This window comes from Ovis canadensis, chromosome 3 (genome assembly GCF_042477335.2).
Source record: "Ovis canadensis isolate MfBH-ARS-UI-01 breed Bighorn chromosome 3, ARS-UI_OviCan_v2, whole genome shotgun sequence".
Classification (NCBI taxonomy): Eukaryota; Metazoa; Chordata; class Mammalia; order Artiodactyla; family Bovidae; genus Ovis; species Ovis canadensis.
In genome coordinates this window covers 205,648,600-205,672,647 of record NC_091247.1, presented here as the reverse complement: position 1 = coordinate 205,672,647, position 24,048 = coordinate 205,648,600, and the positions used below count along the sequence as shown (strand labels likewise).

The 24,048-nt window shown below is 36.2% G+C and overlaps 1 protein-coding gene across 7 annotated transcripts in view; it reads right to left on the bottom strand.

Moving 5' to 3' along the window:
* Positions 1-24,048, bottom strand: part of EPS8 (EGFR pathway substrate 8, signaling adaptor) — a 211,951-nt gene that overhangs the window by 44,100 nt on the left and 143,803 nt on the right. For all 7 annotated transcript variants that reach the window (XM_069585617.1, XM_069585623.1, XM_069585618.1 and 4 more), the window contains 9 exons: positions 17,901-17,968; positions 16,703-16,864; positions 14,791-14,940; positions 11,820-11,902; positions 11,129-11,265; positions 5,428-5,501; positions 3,958-4,084; positions 2,149-2,237; positions 1,706-1,780 (listed from right to left, as the gene is read on the bottom strand). In XM_069585617.1, coding sequence (XP_069441718.1) covers positions 1,706-1,780; positions 2,149-2,237; positions 3,958-4,084; positions 5,428-5,501; positions 11,129-11,265; positions 11,820-11,902; positions 14,791-14,940; positions 16,703-16,864; positions 17,901-17,968 — 965 coding nt within the window. The remainder of the gene's footprint in view (positions 1-1,705; positions 1,781-2,148; positions 2,238-3,957; positions 4,085-5,427; positions 5,502-11,128; positions 11,266-11,819; positions 11,903-14,790; positions 14,941-16,702; positions 16,865-17,900; positions 17,969-24,048) is intronic.

The following is a 24,048-nucleotide window of genomic DNA, read 5'->3' as shown; positions in this document are numbered from 1 at the left end:
GAGGGACATGTACACATTGCTATATTTAAAATGAATAACAACAAGGACCTACTGTATAGCACAGGGAACCCTGCTCAAGGTTATGTGGCAGGCTGGATGGGAGGGGAGTTGGGGGAGAAGGGATACACATGTGGGTATGACTGAGCCCCTTTGTTGTCCACTTGAAACTAAAATTAAAAGGTTAAAAAAAGAATTTATGTGTTTTGTTTCTGCTGAGCTACCAATAATGCCAAGCATATAAAGTGAAAGTGAAGTTGTGTCTGATTCTTTGCGACCCCATGGACTGTAGGCCACCAGCCTCTTCCGTCCATGGGATTTCCAAGGCAAGAATACTGGAGTGGGTTGCCATTTCCTTCTCCAGGGGATCTTCCCGACCCAAGGACTGAACTTGGGTCTCCCACATTGCAGGCAGACGCTTTAACGTCTGAGCCACCAGGGAAGCCCATAGCATGTAGCAGGCTCCCAATTAATATTTGCTGAATAAATAAATGAATGAACAAGTGATTGAATCAGATGCAGCTCAGGAGATGGAGGAAGATCTCAGTGAAAGAAATCTGGAACTCTGGGTAACTTCATAGAGCAAAGCTATTTGTCAGCATTGGACTCCTCATGCCTAGCCTGTTTTGAGAGAAATAAAACTTTCTACATTGTTCAAGCCATTTACGTTGTATACTAGTATATACTAAAACACTGGCATTCAAAAAATTTTCTTTTTTCTCATTTTCTTAGTGTTGTCAAAGACATCAGTTTCCTCAGCTAATAAATTAAGCGTTTGAACTAGGCAATTTCTAAGTTTCTTTTCAGTTCAGTTCAGTTGCTCAGTCCTGCCTGACTCTTTGTGAACCCATGAACCGCAGCACGCCAGACCTCCCTGTCCATCACCAACTCCCGGAGTTTACCCAAACTCATGCCCACTGAGTCAGTGATGCCTTCCAACCATCTCATCCTCTGTCTTACACTTCTCCTGCCCTCGATCTTTCCCAGCATCAGGGTCTTTTCAAATGAGTCAACTCTTCACATGAGGTGGCCAAAGTATTGGAGTTTCAGCTTCAACATCAGTCCTTTCAATGAATATTCAGGACTTATTTCCTTTAGGATGGACTGGTTGGATCTCCTTGCAGTCCAAAGGACTCTCAAGAGTCTTCTCCAACATCACAGTTCAAAAGCATCAATTCTTTGGAGCTCAGCCTTCTTTACAGTCCATCTCTCACATCCATACATGACTACTGGAAAAACCATAGCCTTGACTAGACGGATCTTTGTTGACAAAGTAATGTCTCTGTTTTTTAATATGCTGTCTAGGTTGGTCAAAACTTTCCTTCCAAGGAGTAACCGTCTTTTAATTTCATGACTGCAATCACCATCTGCAGTGATTTTAGAGCCCCCAAAAGTAAAGTCAACCGCTGATTCCACTGTTTCCCCATCTATTTGCCATAAAGTGGTAGGACCGGATGCCATGATCTTCGTTTTCTGAATGTTGAGCTTTAAGCCAACTTTTTCACTCTCCTCTTTCACTTTCATCAAGAGGCTCTTTAGCTCTTCTTTTAAGCTTTCAAATTTTACATCATCAATGTCCACAAGAGACGCCAAAAGAAATAGTACCCAAGCAAGGCAATGAAGAAAAACTATCAAGATAATCTAGACAGATATGTGGGCTTGATAAAATGCTAAGAACAATTACTTTCTGAAATTAACAAAATCTTACCATATTTAATGGAGTAAATAAAAAATGAACCAAATCTGCAGCACTAGGATTCTGGATGTGAGATTTCAATTTGGCCTGTAAGATTAAAAAAGCAGGCAAACACATTACTACAATGTAATCAGGCCAAAGACAGACATTCGAAAAGGTTCAACACAGACTCAAAAGAGGAGGTTTTGCTACTAGTTTCACCTTTGGAATCTCAATTAGCAAGCACTGAATTAGATTAGGAGAACTTCATTTTAAAAATTAGAGTCATCCTTTTTTGATCAAGTGTCTTAGATGTATAAGTTTTACAATCTGCTATGCTAATTAAAGGCAAATAAAAACACACAAAAAAATCTACAATAACAGTTTAATCTCTTAATTTGATCAGGTACATCCTGGCTAGACTCTGATCTCTTCCATTTGTTGCTTCAAATAGTACACAAATAAATTTCACTTACCAGAAGGTTAAATCCATGTTTAAACTTTTGGAAACAGTCCACAAATGCATCAGGAGGTGGAGGTTTTGCCCGCAGTGTTAAAACGCCCTCTAAAGAATTAAATAGGAGAAGGGGGTAGATGAGGGCAAAGTTCCAAGAAAACTTATTCAATGAAAAGAAAACACATTTATGTTTGTAAAGTTTGATGATCACATCAGATATCATGCTACCTAGTTACCTTCCCACTTCTCATAGACTGACTGTAACAAATTAAGATGACTCAACCTTTGAAATGGATTACCGTACCCTTAGGCACTATCAGATTACTTATCAGGTTCCATAAATTTATACTGCAGCCCTTCTACATGCTAATCATTGTGTTTATCACTGTGAAGACTATAAAAATGTGTAAGCTGTGTAAGTTATACATCCTACTCCTAAGGCCCTAAAAATCCATAGACGATATGAATCAGATAAGTAATAGAGATGTGTCAACTGAGGCTACAAAGAGACTACCGATGAGGAAATGTATACTTAAGGCTATGTCCTGGGAAAAGCAGTTTTTAGATGGGATTTGGAAAGTCTTTTCCAGGGCAGTTTGGTAAGAAAAACATCATGGTTGAATAAAAGCAGCATTAGCAAAAACATGGAGAAAGGAAACAGTCTCTACCTGAAACAACAAACAGAAAAGCAAAGACACATGAGAATGGAAAAGTAGATCAAGGTGAGACTGTGAATGACCTTGACCGCCAGGGTGAGGAGTTTGAGTTACATAAAGCAATAGAACATGGGATTAACAAGCTTTTCAGCAGAAAAAGTAAAGTAACTGCCTTACAGCTTTAAGAAGAATGTCTTCACAAAGCGGAAGACTAGCTTGAAGGTTGCTTAGAAAGCTGGGTAAAAAAATGAGGTACCTTGAAGCAGCTGCTGGATATGAAACTGAAAAGGGAAAAAAACTTTATACAAGAGAGGCTGAAAAAATAAAATCAATGTTGGTTATAAACTAAAGTATAGACTCACAAAAAAATCTATGATTCTGAATTTGGATGACCAAGAAGATGGCATACCCTTTGTAAAGAGTACAAGAGCAGCAAGTACATGAGAAAGCAATAATACTGAATTTCAGAATATATGAAGTAAAGTATATCCACATACACACTTCTAGAAGACAGGTCTACTGTCATATGCTTACGATGTAGATAGAGCTAGAGAAAGATGTGGAAGTCATGTGTAATGGAGAGAATATTTATTCTTCTCATATATTTCCATCTATACCATTTTGTTACAAAATTATAATTTTATATATCTTGAGGTCACTTTACATAACTGAACTACAGCATATGTAAAAACTGCTTGAAGGTGACCTGAACATACTGTTTGGAGTTTTGTGATAAAAAATTAAAATCCACTGACATGTTTAACTATTTTAATGAGCAGAGTCAATCCTTTAATTTAACAAAATAATGAGATTCTATATTTATAGTAAAATAAATTTAAATATGAGAAGAATGGCACTATGGCCTTCTTTAACAGACATTATCTTTACAATGACTAACAAAAACTATAGACAGATGGCCACTATTTAATGAGTCTCTAATTAATTTAGGCAGAATGTCTTAGAGTCTTTCTTTACTGTAGCCAAATCGGGACCAAATGGGCTATTCCTCAGGTTTATCGTACTCTCTGCCTACATCACTAGTTCTCTCAAAACCAGAAAAGGGACCCTGGTCTCTGGGCAATGGAGTCCTGTTTAACAACTCTGAAGTGCCAGCTCTGCCTAGCACTGGCATTCTGAATGGTTCTTTAGAAGGTTAAGAAAATCCAGCTTACCTCCTGGCCCTTTCTTTTTACCTTTCTTAGCTTTCTTCCTTTTAGAAAGCTCAGAAAATGCTTCAGCTGCTTTTTGGAGTTTTGTGATAAAGAATTCAATGTCATCCAAAATGTGGTTTAAGATTTGCTGAAATTAGAAATTACAGAATAAAATATAAAGCAGAAAAAAACTATTTTTGCCTTAGCTTTACACTGTGAAGGAAAATCAGAAAGTTTAAAAGAAAGAAGGAAAGAAAGAAAAGAAAAAGGAAAACTTCCCACATATAAATTTCAAATTTATCACTGATTCTAAGAAAAAGTATTCAACTAAGTATACCTGTGGCTAAAGTCTAACATTTACATTTTTATTTAGTTTTATTTTATTCTATTTTCAATATTATAAAGAAAACATTCACAATATATATTCAGACTAACTATTTTCAATTACTCTAATCTTCTCATTGTGTTCTTCCCATATAAAGTTGTGGGGGGATTCCAAGAAAACAGTTTGTTAGAATAGCACTAGCATTTCAGTTTTTCTAATAAATTTCCCAATAAAGCAATGACAATATTATTTTTCAGGACTAAGGGTATATAGAATGTTGTGATAACCTAACACACACATTGATAATCTGTAACAATAGGCATTAATAAGAGTTTCTACAGGGTAAAGAAGAATTAATGATGCACTATGCTTTCACAGATCATGGGATCAACTTCAATTATATTATATATTATATCATATATTATATTAATATATACTGTATATTATACATACTATAGTCTTTCTTGACTTCCTTTTATGTGTGAAACTTGACATTCTTCTAAAGACTAAAAACTGAGATTAAATAAGCTTTTGAGTATTAAATAAACCTTTAAGTATTAATAAGTAACACTGTAATATAAAAATTAATTTCAAACTCTAAAGTCCTTTAAGTATTTGTTTGCAAATAAGCTCAGAACATAAGTAGAGTATAAAAAGCAATTATACTGACATCATATTTTATAATTATGTTACAGGACAGTATCATTTTGCTAGGAAATTATTATAGAGAAATCAAAATCAATATAGCCTTATCTTTTAAGTATTAAAATATACTTATCTACCCTTAAGAAATGCCACATAACTTTTATCTTTTAGGCATTATAAAACACTTTAGAATAAATTCCAGGAAGACAAATTAATAAGATATTTTAATTATAGATTACAAACCACAAAAAAAGAAAAATCCCTCAAATCTTGACCATTCAGCTTAAACTCCTTTGTAAACCAGTTAATATCCTAGTTCTATCACAGCCATAGTCTACTAGCTAAAGGTAAAGGCAAAAATTGTTAAGAAAAAAAAAAATAATTCAAAGGTCATAGCCACCACTGAAAAGAGAAAATATAGTTTCCACAAAATATATTTAAATAAACTTAACTTTTCCTGTTAACATTTTTTCTCTAAAAAAAGAAAGAGCCAATGGTCTAATGATGACTGTTTCACTTACCACATCCCTGTCAATTCGGGCTGCCATCATCTCAGGTGTTTCTTCCTGCTGGTAATAATGTCTCTGTTTCTCAACTAAAGAAAAGAAAATCATACATCTCTCAACCTGTTGTGTAAGTGATACCAATATAGATAACCAGACATGCAAACTGTCTAGAAAAGAGAGCCACTGGCAAAAGTAAACACTTGCACTGGATACAAAAATCAAAGCTGTGCTCATCACCTCTGGCCTGTACCCTCGCCACTAGCATCTCTGACACGTATCCTCACCACCCTCATCTCTGACACTCATTCCCACCACCACACTTGACAGAGCTGAAGTACCAGCCTTCCGTCTTCATGGTATTGATTTACCCTGTAATTTCCCCTCTATTCTCTCTTTTCTAAAGTCAGATGCCTGTGGAACCTATCCTAACTTAGTACCCTTTAACTACTACAGAAGAAAAAATATACATGTTTTTTAAGCACCTATTTCTTAAAAGGTGCTTTTAAGAAGTTCTAAGTTTATTAAGTTAACTAAGTTCTAAGTTTTAAAGCTCGTCATTCTCATACTTTCTAACATCGTGATAATAGTAAAGCTTTGGGTCTTCTGATAGTAAAGGGCTTCTAATATTCCAGTTGTAATTAAGCTTAAAGCCCATAATGTTGGGCTAATTCTCATTTGAAGCTATATGCTTTAAAAGCAGAAATACCTACAAGAATTTGCAAATTGAAGAACAAAAGTCTCGAGATACTATGTCAGCTCAGCTGGCTAGGGCGTGATAATCAGTTTCATTATCTGAACTCGTTCCAGCTACAAGACTGTTAACACTTTCAATTAACACAGATACTCATTCCAAGATTTCTCAGTAGAGGAAATGAAAGAAAGAGGGATGGATGGAACAGGAGAACTGCATCATTACTAAATGGAAACACAACTCATGATGGATCCTCATGGCTCATCATGTTCAATTAAGAGAAGTGCAAAAAATACTGCAAACTGCTATGCCTCCTCTATGCCTAACTTTACCCTTAAATGGAATATTCACCAAAAAAGAAAAAAACAAATCACTGAGTCTTACGAAACTTAATCAGTACAATTTCCATATATGCAATCTAGCCAGTTAGCTGCTGTTTTTACATGTGGTTGGCTGCTATCTTGGCTATAGGTATACCGGGCAGCAGTTAAGCTGAAGCTGAAATATAGGTATTAGGAACTCTACTAGGTCCCAAAATATCATTTGGAGGACACAGTGAGAGATATGCAGTATTTCTCAGAGTTTTTCATAGTCTGAAGCACTACTAGGAACGCACTGCAATTGCCACTATTCTACAGAGATCTCTTCTGGAGTCAGGGTAGGGCTATGGCTGCATGTGTGCCTGCATGCTAAGTTGTGTCTGACTCTTTGGGGCCTGTGGACTGTAACCTGCCAGGCTCCTCTATCCATGGGATTCTCCAGGCAAGAATACTGGTGTGGGGTGCCGTTTGCTCCTCCAGGGGATCTTTCAGACCCAGGAATCAAACCCAGATCTCCTGCACTGGCAGGCAGATTCTTTACCACTGTGCCGCCTGGGAAGGCCCAAGAGCTATGTCAAGGTTAGGAAGAAGGAGACATCGAACCTAAGTCAGCTGGAGCCTTCAGGCGAACAGAGAGATACTCCCCTTAGAGGGCTTTCAACTACAAAGTGTCCTGGATCCAGGCAGAACCTCACATGGTAAGCAGTGTGTTCTGTTTGACCTAGTAGTAAACTAGAAGTTCTGAAAAGCTTATCTAACTGCAACTTGATAGATGAGACTGTACAGAGTACTTTAGACAACATCTAATGAGGGACTTCACTGATGACTCAGACTGTAAAGAGTCTGCCTGCAATGCAGGAGACTGGGATTCGATCCCTGGGTCAGGAAGATTCCCCTGGAGAAGGGAATGGCGACCCACTCCAGTGGCTCAGATCATGAACTCCTTACTACCAAATTCAGACTTAAATTGAAGAAAGTAGGGAAAAACTGCTAGACCATTCAGCTATGATCTAAATCAAATCCCTTATGATTATACAGTGGAAGTGAGAAATAGATTTAAGGGCCTAGATCTGATAGATAGAGTGCCTGATGAACTATGGAATGAGGTTCGTGACACTGTAAAGAAGACAGGGATCAAGACCATCCCCATGGAAAAGAAATGCAAAAAACCAAAATGGCTGTCTGGGGAGGCCTTACAAATAGCTGTGAAAAGAAGAGAAGCGAAAAGCAAAGGAGAAAAGGAAAGATATAAGCATCTGAACGCAGAGTTCCAAAGAATAGCAAGAAGAGATAAGAAAGCCTTTCTCAGTGATCAGGCAAAGAAATAGAGGAAAAGAACAGAATGGGAAAGACTAGAGATCTCTTCAAGAAAATTAGAGATACCAAGGGAACATTTCATGCAAAGATGGGCTCCATAAAGGACAGAAATGGTATGGACCTAACAGAAGCAGAAGATATTAAGAAGAGGTGGCAAGAATGCACAGAAGAATGGTACAAAAAAGATCTTCACGACCCAGAAAATGACGACGGTGTGATCACTAGTCTAGAGCCAGACATCCTGGAACGTGAAGTCAAGTGGGCCTTAGAAAGCATCACTATGAACAAAGTTAGTGGAGATGGAATTCCTATTGAGCTATTTCAAATCCTGAAAGATGATGCTGTGAAAGTGCTGTGCTCAGTATGCCAGCAAATTTGGAAAAACTCATCAGTGGCCACAGGACTGGAAAAGGTCAGTTTTCATCCCAATCCCAAAGAAAGGCAATGCCAAAGAATGCTTAAACTACCGCACAATTGCACTCATCTCACATGCTAGTAAAGTAATGCTCAAAATTCTCCAAGCCAGGCTTCAGCAATATGTGAACTGTGAACTCCCTGATGTTCAAGCTGGTTTTAGAAAAGGCAGAGGAACCAGAGATCAAATAGCCAACATCTGCTGGATCATCGAAAAACCAAGAGAGTTCCAGAAAAACATCTATTTCTGCTTTCTTGACTATGCCAAAGCCTTTGACTGTGTGGATCACAATAAACTGTGGAAAATTCTTCAAGAGATGGGAATACCAGACCACCTGACCTGCCTCTTGAGAAATCTGTATGCAGGTCAGGAAGCAACAGTTAGAACTGGACATGGAACAACAGACTGGTTCCAAATAGGAAAAGGAGAACGTCAAGGCTGTATATTGTCACCCTGCTTATTTAACTTCTATGCAGAGTACATCATGAGAAACGCTGGACTGGAAGAAACACAAGCTGGAATCAAGATTGCCAGGAGAAATATCAATAACCTCAGATATGCAGATGACACCACCCTTATGGCAGAAAGTGAAGAGGAACTAAAAAGCCTCTTGATGAAAGTGAAAGAGGAGAGTGAAAAAGTTGGCTTAAAGCTCAACATTCAGAAAACTAAGATCATGGCATCCAGTCCCATCACTTCATGGGAAATAGATGGGGAAACAGTGGAAACAGTGTCAAACTTTATTTTGGGGGGCTCCCAAATCACTGCAGATGGTGACTGCAGCCATGAAATTAAAAGACGCTTACTCCTTGGAAGAAAAGTTATGACCAACCTAGACAGCATATTCAAAAGCTGAGACATTACTTTGCCAACTAAGGTCCGTCTAGTCAAGACTATGGTTTTTCCTGTGGTCATGTATGGATGTGAGACTTGGACTGTGAAGAAGGCTGAGCACCAAAGAATTGATGCTTTTGAACTGTGGTTTTGGAGAAGACTGAGAGTCCCTTGGACTGCAAGGAGATCCAACCAGTACAATCTGAAGGAGATCAGCCCTGGGATTTCTTTGGAAGGAATGATGCTAAAGCTGAAACTCCAGTACTTTGGCCACCTCATGGGAATAGTTGAATCATTGGAAAAGACTTTGATGCTGGGAGGGATTGGGGGCAGGAGGAGAAGGGGACAACCGAGGATGAGATGGCTGGATGGCATCACTGACTCGATGGACGTGAATCTGAGTGAACTCCGGGAGTTGATGGACAGGGAGGCCTGGCGTGCTGCGATTCATGGGGTCGCAAAGAGTCAGAAATGGCTGAGAGACTGAACTGAACTGAACTGAACCCACTCCAGTACTTTTGCCTGGAAAATCCCATAGACAGAGGAGCCTGGTGGGCTATAGTCCATGGGGTCACAGAGTTGGACATGACTGAGTAACTAACACACACAATAAGGGCTCAGAAATTCCTGGGAATAGATTTTGTTGTTGTAAATTATAGGTTTGATGGATGTTTTTATAGGTTTATTCAGAATTTCTAAAAAACTTAAGGTGTCTTACCCTTCCTCAACTTCAAGGAAGACCATTTTAACCTCTCTCAAAATAAAGCCCACATCTCCTCTACCAAAAGAGTAATAATAGCTAAAATACTCTAAGTACACAAGTAGAAAACACTATAAAATTCCACTTAGCACTGTAAATGCAAAGTGGAAATGTATATAAAGTGTTAAAAAGTTACAGTAACTAATAATTATGCTACTTTATTTTTGAAAAATGGATGCTTCAAAGATTTCTTTCTTTCATCTGTTTGGTAGCTGGGCTTATATGTAAACTGAAAATAGCTTTAAGGACACAAGAATCTAAATAAAATGGAAAGTGATTGATAAAATGAACTCAATTTGGCAAAAATGACTACCTACTATGCTGTTCCAGGTACTATCATATATATTATTCCCTTTCAGATTCTCAGAAACATATGAGTTTAACTCATTTCCATTCTGCAAGTGAGGCATAACTTTTAAGGTCACACAGGTATATCCCGGGCTTGCCCCAGAGCCTAAATTTGGTTCACAGACTCAAAGGACAGTCCAGTATCACTCATTTTGTCAATTAAGTTTTTTGGTTTAACTACACTGCTAGATATTCTCATGAATGATGCTTTACTAGTTAAAGAGTAAGTGATTTAAGCAGTCACACTGAACTAGGAGGTAAAAGAACTGACACTATGGTCTCCATCAAATTCAGACTCACCAGATCACAATTTATTTACCTTTATAATCAAGAGATTAGACCAAACATATGTTAAGGCATTTTCTAGTTATAAAAATTTCAGACGTAGTGAAACATTCTGACATATATTACACTATGTTCTTTGATATGGTTCTTTCTTTTAAGAATATCAAAGCAAAATGACAGTACAGACATAGGACCCATTAGGTAAATTTACATGGTGATGAATGCAGTTTATCCCTTTTCCACCTCCCTATCCCCTGTCCTGACAGCCTGCCCTTATAAACATGAACAGTTTGTCCAAGAGAGGACAGTGTAAGATAACAGTAATGGAAAGAACTTCGAAGAATTATCATTTTAAAATATTGATCTAAATTATATTAAATATTAAAATATTTAATTTATATATTAAAATATTATATTAAGTGTAATACACTATATTTAAATATATTTTATAATACTGAGTATATTAAAATATTATATTATCACTCTTTTAATTGTTAGTTGAGTCAAACTCCCTCTTTGAGTGCTTTAAAAAGAAAAGACTCTAACACTAGATTTATTAAAAGACTGGTCTTAACTCTTAGAAACAATAATCTTACAAAGCCCTTAACTTTCCTTTACATAAGATCTATTTTTACAAAACCAACCTCAAGTTTCAGCTTAGAAATCAGCATCAGAGCCTGAAAGCAAGAACTGGGTCACCACTCAAAGTAAATGTTCAATAAGTACCAATCCCTGGAAGTACTCACAGTCTCCTTGGTCAGCTGCCAATGCAGACCAGGCTGCCACTCGACTCCTAACATCCACCTGGGTCACAGTGCCAGGGGGTACGGGGGCAGGAGCTTTGGGTGGAGGTGGTATACCAGGGTCTGCTTTGGAAATCATCCTGAAAACAGATGAAAACAAACTGAATATTTACCATCTCTATTTCTATAACACATCAGTTCTCTCAGTTTTATGTATTAGTTCTTTAACCTCAAGAAGTATGCCTTGGGGTAGAAAAACAAGGATTTCTTAACCATTCCATATTATGTATATTTATAAATGTATATGAAAAGTATAGAACATTTTCAGTTCAGCTGAAAACCAGATTTAATGTATTTTTCTGGGTCTCCTATGATTAGCAAAGGGTATTAACACTAGAGTCCTAATATCTATTTATATTCCCTTAGGCTATCTTCCCTTAAAATGCCACTCTTTTGTTCATGAGTCTCTAGGACAACAGAAGTGGGAAAAGCCATACCAGAGAAATACCAGAATTATAGAGAGAAAAGTCATGCACACACACATACACACCAACAACCTTGGGAAAGCAAATGAGCTGAGATTACAGACTGTAATCTGTAAAACATGATAATATACCTTTGCTAAAAATATTTTAATTTTTAAAGAAAAACATGACTACCAATTCTAGCCCTTAACTTCTTTTAATGTTTTTACCTCAAGACATCAAGCCGCCTCTTCTGCTTCCCTCCTTTACTGTCACTGATTGCACTCTCAATATCTTCACTAATTAGGTTTGCCTGCAACGAAAGACAAATTACCTGGGAGGTTATGGATTTCTTTATCTTGGTATGTAGGTTAAAACAGAAAGAGGGATTATGTTCGCTGTCCAAATCAATAAATGTCTTGATGCAAAAGAAAAGTGACTTTTTAAAAAATCTGCTTTTGAAACATGACACTTGTAGTTTTTTTCAGTGAACTTTGAAATGAAAGGATCCGAAAATGGAAGGAATTTTTAAAGATTATTTCATCCAGACTCCTTTAATTAAAAAAAAAAAAAGCTATACTTGTATAAAAGCAAAGAGAAAAGGGATTTGCATATGTTGAAAGTGTAATCACACGCTGAAAATGTAACTGGGTTAATACCTCTGCCTGGGAAGAGGTGGAGGAATCGGAAGTACCAGCATATGCAGCAATATCCCTCCCCTCCCCCATCCTCACCATCCACTGGGCACCCATTAACCGTGGACATACATAACTCAGTTCCAGCAGAGCCACTCCCTCAGTTTAAGACAGCCCCAAGTCATCACTAGGTGGACCCCAACACTTGGCTGTAACCCTTGTGATAACCCTTTTATTCTGTCATTTCAGGTTAATAAAATTTAGCTTTCTCCAAAGGAATGATGTTTCTGATACTTTTCCAACAAGAGCATTTGAATGTCTGATGTGGTTTTCTTGGGAATCAATGTGAGATTAGCAGCTAAGAAGTTTGTTTGGTTCTGAAGTTTATTTATAGCCAGTGATTATTACTGTATATCACATTCTTGCTGGGATATATTCATCTCCTATTTTATGTCAGCTTGTTCTCTGTAATTATGTATGTTTTCCTCAAATACACACACACACACACACACACACACACACACACTCACACACATATTGTTATTTAGTTGCTAAGTCGTGTCTGACTCTTTGCAACCTCACAGACTGCAGGCTGCCAGGCTCCTCTGTCCATGGCATTTCCCAGGGCATTTCAAGTATACCGAAGTGGCTTGTCATTTCCTTCTCCAGGGCATCTTCCTGACCCAGGGATCAAACCTGCATCTCCTATACTGGCAGAAGGATTCTTTTACCATGGGGCCACCAGGAATGCTCCCACATACACACATACATACATACATAGTTATATATTATACTCTTTACCATAGGCACAGGTAGTCATAAAATTTTAAAAGTGAGGAGACACTTAAAGATCATATAATCTTTTCTTGTTTTATAATTAGTAAAACTGAAGAATACTCATATGATGATTTGGCCTACGTCACACACCTATTAAACGAGAATGCTAACGTGTCCTAGTCCAGCATCACTTGGGTAAGAACACCCTAGTTTCAGGAAGAATGTCTAGGAGTCCTGAATTTCCTATGGGCAGGGTGTGGAGTTGGCTATCATATTTCCAAGAAAAAATTTATACTGAGGTGGGCAGGAGCACTGTATAAAGTCCCATAATAAAGAAAGGTTAAAACTCAAAAGGGAAGCTGCAAGATGACCCATATAAAAGAAACTACATATATCACTGCATTTATATTTCTAACAGGGCAAGGGAAAAAATCCATCCAAAATGTGGAATATGGCACCAGTGAGTACATGCATAGAGCTGTGTGGTGGTACTCAAGCTTTTAAGCAGGACAAAACAGCATTCAGTAAATCTGTTTGGGACCCATCAATATCATCATGCCCCAACAAATAAAGCAAGCCCTTTATCCTCAAAACTGGAATCCAGAAACTTCACTCGGTCCAATAACAGCTTCCAGGGAGAGATTTTCGAGCACTGAGACATATAGCAGATTTAAAATGTCTTTAAGCATAGCTCTCTGTGCATAAAATGTTTGAATTAAATTTCACTGTTTTCAGAGTAAAATATCCATCTTATTCCTTACTGATGTAACAAATCTAACCTTGCAAAAAAAAATTCTTAACGTGTTTTATGACTTTACAAAGGCAACATATGAAAAGTCGAATGAACTTATACAAATTATCTATTGCCACAATTGTTTCCAAGTAAGAAAGTCATTTACTTAAATAGTTTTTAGAAAGTCATTTATGACATAAATTGAAATAAAGAGAAAATTATAAAATATACTATTTATAGTCAATCTTAATTTACCTATCATATTTTAATGCCAAAGAATTACAGAAAAAATCAAATGACACTTTATGCTAATCTCCCAACATTTCTTTATAAGAAAAAGAATGCCTGTATATATTACATACAATCAAGTGGTAAATCACTGTTCTTGGCAAAGCAAAAATCAACTCAATTAAAAACATTTTCCTTTTTAGAGAAATCAACTCATGAAATAAAGATTCAAGGTTGCAGATAAATTCTAACATCCAATAAAGCATCACAAATTACAGTCACTTGAAATTTACAGTGTACTTTGAAATATAAATCTTCAGGATATGGCGTATTATTACCAGTAACTATGCTCAACTCTTGTCACATTATGACTTGGGGATTACATAACTTGAGCAATTTTTCAAGTCACATAATCAAACAGTAACCCTTAAATCAGTACCATGGAAAGCATCCAAATGTTCCACTGCGATAACCCATGCTATGTGATTGGTGCCAGCACAAAACAGAATGAAACAGATGACATGGTTATTGTCTGTGAAGCATGATTTTTGAAGAATCAGTCTTTAATTATAAGTCCAAGTCCCTCAGTGAAGAATTTAATTATCTGCACATTTTTAAAATAAACAGAATGCATCTGATTTTTTTAAATAACACTCAATCTTCTCTTTATTTATTTAGCCTAAACATTCTGGGGAAGATACTGAGGTGCTTTTCCTTACAAAACTGTAAGACACTAAAAATCTAGTACCGAGTAGCCATATGATTGAAGAAGGTAATCAAAAGCTAGAACATCTGCTTAAAGCGAGAGAAAATTCACCAGCCTTTTACCTTAATCTCATCACACTGGAAAAGATGAAGGTCTGGCTTGCTCTGGGTTGGCTCTTTGCACACCAGGGCAAGAATCGAATCATAGCTACAGGAGTGCATCACAGCTTGGCAATGCTGAATGGTGTTCAAAGGAAAATTCTCCAATTCATTCTAAAAAGCAAAAATACAACTTGCCTTACTTTTCATTGGATATGTAAAATCTGCTCCACAAAGAGCTCTAGGCATCATACCAATAATTTTTAAAAGTATGCAAACCACACTGACAATGAACACTAGTAAACACAGAAAATATGGAGGACAAGTAGGTACAAGGAGACAGAAAATACACCATCCTGGGCTAGAGGAGCAGTGAGAGAAAGCAAAAAAGATGGAAATATTTAATAAAGGAATGTGGTTCTGTTCTTATAAACAGAAGAAAACCTGAAATTAGCAGTACTGATTTCCTAAGATTATGGGATAGACAGGATGCCTTTAAGAGAAAAATTAGGTAAACTGAGGCCTCTTTCCAAAGTTATTATCCATCTTACCTGGTATTCTTTTCCTTGTGGCTCTATAATATCAAGGTTTTGCTATGTTTTGTTTTTACTTGAATATTACAGTCAAACTCTTAGTTTTTATCTTTAGTAATCACAAATGTTAAGCTAAGAATAATACATCATTTGTACACTTTTTATTTCAGTGAATCTCTTAGATGGAAAAATTCACTATGTAAGTTTCTCCAGCCAAAAATATTAGGGTTAGAAGAATCTTGCTAAAAAATACATTCTTTGAAATGATTAAGCTATTTGGTCATATGAAATTGAACAGTCTCTAACCAATAAAAAGGCATGCCAATAAGACCCTGATAGATCAAATAATTACTTCTGAAACAAATTAATTTTCTGTTCATAATAATAATGAATTCTTTGTTAATGAGATACATTTAAGGTGGTTATCCTAACATGAATGGCCTTACACAAATGGCAAGCAGTGTCATGATGTGACTGATGGGAGAAATGGTGGCTTTTTATAAGTAAACAAAATCCAACATCCCTGATAAGTGGAACATAAAAAAAACAACAATAACTTTTATTACAGACAGCACATATACACAGACATCACACCATAAATTGATTCTAAGCCTTCATTCCTTGGGACCCAGAAAGGTGAAACAAAAAATGCAGATTCCATTAAAACAGAATGTAATTTCTAGGTCACACCAGGGAGATAACAATTTTCTTTCAAAATAAATTAATATTCCTTCTCTATAACTACTTGAAACTAGGAGGATTAGAGAAGCTCCCGGGTATTATTCTCTCACAGAATGCAATGGATGAGATGAAAGAAAGGGCAAATTTTACACCATACTCCTATCAGAATACTTTAACATGATTACAAAAGTTATTTTCTTTATCTTAGCAACTCAAATGCCTTCTAGGTGATGGGGCTCAGAAAAGGCCTCTTTTAAGAGCTCCAGCATCTTACCTGACTACCTGTGTGAAAGAAAGGTACCCAGTGTTGACCTGGTGGAAGTTCAGGCACATACACACAAACTCCTTCATCCCAATTCACTCACTGCGGTTCAAACCACAACACTTGGATATGGCTTGGCCTAGCATATAATTAACATATGTCTTAAAGAACAGTGCCCTATAGGGGCTTTAGTTTAGCGCTAGGTATGTTTTTCCCACTTCTTCCATCTCATCATATATGGTTAAAGAAACATTGTATCCCTCTATTTCTGGTTTAAAAACATAATTGTGCATGCATAAAGAATATGGAGAAGGACTTTTTTCCTTCAAATTCACTGGCAAGAGTATTTTATGGTGGCAAATATTTAATATTTACCCATGTTCAAACAATCTGACCTAATGTGAACATAAATATTTTTAGACTTTTTGAAAATAAAATGGTATATGTTTTTCAAACTTGCCTTTGATTCTAAATCGATCAGGCTCACAGCTTTCTCATCCACCTGAAGAATCATATCTTGAGTCCACACTTTGCCCTTAGCATCGAGCAATTTCAGCTTCCTTATTCCATCATCAACAGTTATCATAGCATCTTTCCGATCCAAAACAAAGGTGGTCAAGTGCTTACGATTGAGAAAAGAAAAAACATAACACACATAGCCTCTTAATAAACATTTTCCCCCCAAAATTGTAAAGTTAACCTAACTGAAGTCAGCTAGTAGAGGGGAAAGACAAAGATTGGGTTGGTCAAAAAGTTCATTCAGGATTTTCACACCTCTTATGTGAAAACCCGAACGAACTTTTTCACCAACCCTATACAAAGTACTTTAGAACTTCATGGGATTATCCCTTACTGGGATAATAAAGTCAAAACTGGTTTTTAATGAATAGAGGAAATGATGCCTTGAATCATAAAATACCTAAATCTGTTTAATACTGAGCCTTGTTGAACTAGACAAACATGAGAAAAACAAACTTTAAACAGCTTAAATAACATGCTCTTTATATTCCATCTTTGTTATTTAGATGTTTAACAACAGAAGGTGGTCAACAAACCAGCCTGAAAACTAGAGATACTGGCAGTTGAGAGCAGCAACAGCAATTCTAGTTCGCAACAAGTGTCAAACTTTTCACTCCACTGAAACAAAACTTTAAATTTCATTAAGCATGCTTGAGGAAATAGAAACCTAAAAACAGGAGCAATTTAAAAAGTATTCCCTAATTCAATATTTTCTATTATAATAAGCAAAGTTCACCCAAATAGATTCCAATTAAGAGCAAGTATCTTAAAAGACAGCAATAGAGGGGAAATTTTTAAAAAAGAGACCATTGTTTAAACAAAACTTGCAATAACTTTAGACAAAACCATCAAGGCTTATTTCAAGAAGATTCCATAATACAAAATAGACGTCTTTGTTCTGTTTTTATCCAAAAAAAGGCTGATAATGATAAATGAGTAGTTATTTTAACTTATTCTCCATGAAAACAGATTAACTAGATACTTTTATACTTAACATGTTTTTTAAAAATCTAAAAGAAAAATTTCAACCCAATTTACAACATCATAGACATGAAATAAAACATCGCTCTGATTTTACTATCAATTTTTATGTCCCTCAAGCTTCATTCTACATTGTAGCAAACATCAAAGTATCTTACTTCAACACGGTATTGGGATATATCTGACACGCTGCTGACACTGTCCCGTGCATAATTCTTCCTTTGTTCTGGAAAAGAAGTTTAAAAAGCTGTTATTTACCTATGAATAGGCTGAACTTCATATAGCAGTGTCTCATGGCCATCTCTAAAACTAGTCTATCTCATATATAAGTACAGTAGTTGACAAGTCACCATTGTGTGGTTATCTGAAAATACTCATTATTCATATTCAATGAAAAAGTCATGGAAAAGCTTACATGAAATGTAAAAACGATATGACCAACATAAATGATTATAATCCCAAAAGTTAACAAGATTATTCATGTGTAAGGAAAAAAGTTATTTCATCTAAAGATGTTATTAATCAGGGATGTCCTCTTGACCAGAAAAGAGAACAATCTGGCTCGTAAATTTCATCTTTTAATACACTGAGAACAAAATGGAACTGCAAATACTGTCATGGATACTGTATTATATGAGTTAGACTACATTATTAAAATAGACACTGCAAGGCACATGTTTCAACATATCCACACTAGGGAGCGGGTTAGAGGAGATTTAAAATATGATTCAATCACACTTAATGCCATTTAACTCTAATAATATTCACACATCTACAGAACACAAATGTGATACTCAGAACTGTAGGTATAAGCTGTTAGAAAAAATAAGAAAATTAGGTAGAAAGTTACTGCACCAACTAAATAAAAAGCAAAAAGCAACCTGTTTTTCTTTTGCAAAATGCTGCAAAACCAAAATAAAATATGTGACGGTAATATTTTGTACTTGTTGCTTTCTGATCAAGCAACTTGATCATTTGTAAATTTGGGGTTGACCGATTTTTTTTCCTGCGGTGGAAAAAACTAAGTGGGAAGCAGAAAAGTTTGGATTATCGCTTTTGTCTCTTGTCACTAAGTAGGAGACTGATTTTGGCAAAACTCTGCATTTCAGCACCCTTATTGTAAATGCAAGGGTTAAGTAAGCTCAAATTTCAAGATTCCTACAGCACTAAAATTTATTCTCTCTCTGCCTCTGTCTCTACCTCTCTCACATAAACATACCTTAGCTTTCCTAATAACCATATTTTTATCCAAATATAAACCAGTTTGTTTCAGGTAATATAGAAATTTTCTGATTTTGCTACAACAGAAGTTGAAAAGTTCTGCTGAACATAAAAGCAAAGTAAGTACAAAAATACTAACTCAGAAAGGTGATACATAGGATTTTTTAAGACGATAACTTTCGGTTTCACAATACCTATGAAAGTTACAACTTTTCATTTACATTTTTCTTAAAGCTTAAGTGAGAATATAAATATGCCTTTTATTACATCACTCTGATATTATTCCAATACATTCTGATTTTGCTTTTTGCAGCATGAAAGTTATTTACTAAAAATGGGCACACTATAACATTCACCAACTGCTACCTTTCTTTTTTTGTTTGGACGATGATCTGAAGAAGTATGATCCATCTGGTCCTACCAAAACAATGTCACCGAAAAGAAACATCTGATTTCACCTTAAATTTTCTATTCCAATATGACAAAACATAAACCTTAATTTACACCTTTTTAAGAGCAAACAACCATAATTTTTCTGATTATTAGCCAAGGATTAATCAATGTGAAATATGAACAAATGGATACTTGATGGGTTAAGGAAAGTATCTTAACCCATGATAATTCTTAAAAAGTCAATATTTAATTCAGGGACACATCTGAGAAAAACACTTTTAAAAAGAATCAGTATTTCAGAATCACTGGTTCATCATATTCTAACACAATTCTCCATGCCCAACTCAGAACATGAGGGCAGTTCTGTTTCCTTTTGTCCTCAGGACCATAAAAGAAATGCCAGCGGTTGCCATGGTCTCCAATACTGATATGGCAACCCTGGGATGTTCAAATGCTTGACTGAGTTTTTCAGTTAAGTGAATGGCAAACACAATTGAAGATAAAAACTATTAGATGTTTTGTAATTAAATATTCTCATTACAAAACAATAAAACTTTGTTCCCCCAAATTTCCTAACACATAGTTTCTCAATCTACAGAAAAATACTTTACAAAAGTAGAAAACACTGTTTGATAGCATTCATAAACAGTCTGATGCTAACTGAAAGATAAGGTACCATTCCTAATATTCTAAATTAAGGATCCATTGTAGGAATTCCTAAGCTCTTTCTCTCCAGTGTTATACAATAAATAATATGTATGTGTTACAAGAAATCACCTTTTAAAATGTGTAAATGCCACCTAAAAATGTGTAAATGCCATAAAATGGATTTACAAATAAACTAGTAGTTTCAGTGATTTAAGTCAATGAATAAAAGTTACCATGAACATTTTAATAGGAAATTTTGAAATAACGCTCCTAAAAGGCAATTAGAGTAACATTTAATTTTTTTTTTTTTAAGAAAACGAGAAGAGTTTTATTTATTTATTTATTTATTTTTTGGAGTATTTAAAGATTGGTGCTTTTTATTTTTTTATTTTTTTTTTAATTTTAGTTTTTTATTTTTTAAATTTTAAAATCTTTAATTCTTACATGCATTCCCAAACATGAACCCCCCTCCCATCTCCCTCCCCATAACATCTTTCTGGGTCATCCCCATGCACCAGCCCCAAGCATGCTGCATCCCGCGTCAGACACAGACTGGCGATTCAATTCACATGGTAGTATACATGTTAGAATGTCATTCTCCCAAATCATCCCACCCTCTCCCTCTCCCTCTGAGTCCAAAAGTCCGTTATACACATCTGTGTCTCTTTCCCTGTCTTGCATACAGGGTCGTCATTGCCATCTTCCTAAATTCCATATATATGTGTTAGTATACTGTATTGGTGTTTTTTTTTCTGGCTTACTTCACTCTGTATAATCGGCTCCAGTTTCATCCATCTCATCAGAACTGATTCAAATGAATTCTTTTTAACGGCTGAGTAATACTCCATTGTGTATATGTACCACAGCTTGCTTATCCATTCATCTGCTGATGGACATCTAGGTTGTTTCCATGTCCTGGCTATTATAAACAGTGCTGCGATGAACATTGGGGTACATGTGTCTCTTTCAATTCTGGTTTCCTCGGTGTGTATGCCCAGCAGTGGGATTGCTGGGTCATAAGGTAGTTCTATTTGCAATTTTTTAAGGAATCTCCACACTGTTCTCCATAGTGGCTGTACTAGTTTGCATTCCCACCAACAGTGTAGGAGGGTTCCCTTTTCTCCACACCCTCTCCAGCATTTATTGCTTGCAGATTTTTGGATCGCAGCCATTCTGACTGGTGTGAAGTGGTACCTCATTGTGGTTTTGAAAATGGGCCAAAGAACTAAATAGACATTTCTCCAAAGAAGACATACGGATGGCTAACAAACACATGAAAAGATGCTCAACATCACTCATTATTAGAGAAATGCAAATCAAAACATTTAATTTTTAAGAAAATCTTATGTACTTTCAAGTATAGCTGTAAATAGTAATTATGCTCCTAAGCCTGAACTATCTCACCCAGAGCTCTAAAACCCTCAATAAAGTCACCATGATACTTAAGATAAAGTCTCTACTGAGGTCCATCACTTTTTCTAAGAAATGGTTCTCAACCTTGGCTGCACATTAGAAAATGAATGTTAAAAAACACTGCACGCCCTTCCCCACCCACACTGCATAGCCCAGGATTCTAATGTAGTTGGTCTAGGATGCAGTCTGAGCATTGGGCTTTGTAAAAGCTCTCCAGGAAATTCTAATTTTTTTCATTCTAATTCCAAGGTTGGAAACTACTATTCCAAAATCAGTACAAAGGGCAACTCAACTACCACCTCCTAAGTTGAAATTGTTTTCTTTCCAAATTAAGAGTGTAAGTCACGGTCAAATAGTCTCTCTCTCTGAGACAATTAGAGTTAGGAACAAACTCGGCTTGACTGTACTGCCACTGATGGTGCTTCACTGTTTTTCCTAATGGCTTTATTCCATGGACCAGATATACAAACCCAAACGGATGGAATTAGGTGGATTCAGTTAGCAAAGATGGAAATTCTTTATGCATTACTGTAGTGTTATTGAGCTGACACAGTGTTGTGAAAACTGCTATTTTACTTCTGGACCAGGTAGTTAAACTTTGGTTTCAGTGAACTTTGGACGATTATCTTGTATCACTATAGGTTCATCAAATCTAACAGGTGTATTCCTCTGAAGGTGGCTGCTGACAGTGGAGGAGGCTAGGCTGTGGGGGTTTATGGAAAATCTTGGTACTCCTCAATTTTGCTGTGAACCTAAAACTGACCCCCAAAATGTCTTAATTTTTTTTAAAAAAAAAAGGTTTCACTTAACTCTTGAATGAGTACAATGACCACTATAACAATACTCAGGTCTCAGCATTTATACCTAATTCTCATTTGCCTATATTGCTCTTTACACATAAGACAGCAATATTTGAAACAGCTAATATTCAGAAAATTGTTATTTTCTCTTTCTCTGAAAACAAAGTGCTGCTCAGAAAGCAAGGATTTGGTTATTAAAAAGAAAAAGTGTAACATAAAAGTGAAAGTGAAACTCACTCAGTAGTGTCCAACTCTTTGCGACCCCACGGACTATACACTCCGTGGAATTCTCTAGGCCAGAATACTGGGGTGGGTAGCCTTTCCCTTCTCCAGGGAATCCTCCCAACCCAGGGATCAAACCCAGGTCTCCTGCATTGCAGGTGGATTCTTTACCCGCTGAACTACGAGGGAAGCCAAACATAAAAGTAGCTGCCAAGTATTCCTCTAAGTAAAACAGTGGGTTATTGTTCATACTACTTTACAGTTATAGAAACTTTCAGCCATAGGAAAGGAGAACTCCTTGACCATTATTTTAGTGTTTAATTTCTGTACAGGAGAGGTGACTTAGCGGGAATCAGTAAGAAGCTAAGCTAAGCTAAGTCACTTCAGTCGTGTCTGACTCTGTGCAACCCCATAAACGGCAGCCCACCAGGCTCCCCCGTCCCTGGGATTCTCCAGGCAAGAACACTGGAGTGGGGTGCCATTTCCAGTGAGTAATAATTACAAGCTCTCAGGATGTAGGCAACTATAAGCAAGACTGACACATCAGTCTTTGAACAGATCACTTTTAAAAACAAACAAGGTCATTTTTACAAAACCACAGTTTTTAAGAATTCATTTTATTGCCTGGTCCAACAAGTTGTTAAAATAGCTCATCCCCCAAGGAGAAAAAGAAAAAGCTTTAAAACTTTCAGATAACATAGGAAAATTGCTAAATTGTCTTTTTGAGCCACATGCGCTTGACATGGATGTGGCTGGATGTTGACTCTAACATTGCCCAACCTCCTGGTAATATACAGTCAAGAGACTTTTACTTACAGTTTTTAAAAATGTTTTTTCTTAAACTATGTATTTTTTCCAAGTAAATTACACCTTGTCAACGATGAGGATGGAAATAAGAGAAGTGGGTTTTAACCCTTTGGTGCCACCTGAATTTATAAGAACTCTCCTAGATTTCAAATGGGACAATTAAAGAGACTAATAATTCCAAACTAAGAACTGAAAGAAAAAGAAAGATAAGAACAAAATGGAAAATATGTGGGTCAATATCTATTAAGAAAAGCGGTATATTTGAGAACATTGAGTTGAGCACTGTGTAAAAATACAGCAAAGTTTACAGTCAGTTATACAGAAATGAAGCATACAGATAACAGATTACTGATGCTCACTTTACCAGTATCTCCATAAGAAGAAAAAAGAAAAGCAAGAAAAAAAACAAATATATCTTCCCACATGTTAACATCACAACAGCATTCAAACTTCAGGTAAAATGAAACTTGAGAGACTGCCTGTCATATTTATCTTTTACTACATCACCGCCCAACAATATAATAAATGTAGGTCATGACAATAAAGTATGACTAACTGGTAATTCTGTGAAACATATTTTTCTGGTGACAGGATGACATTAAACAGCTGATTAGTTATGGTAAGTTGTCATATTCCAAATTTAGCTCATTTTAAGGAAAGTCACTTTTCAAGGAAGTTCAGCTGTTCAGAACACAGCAAAGAACCCACACTTAAATAAAATAAGCCCTCTGAGTGGAAGACAGAGATGTCATAATATCTAATGTTAATATTTGCACATTTTAATGCATAGACTCTCTATTCC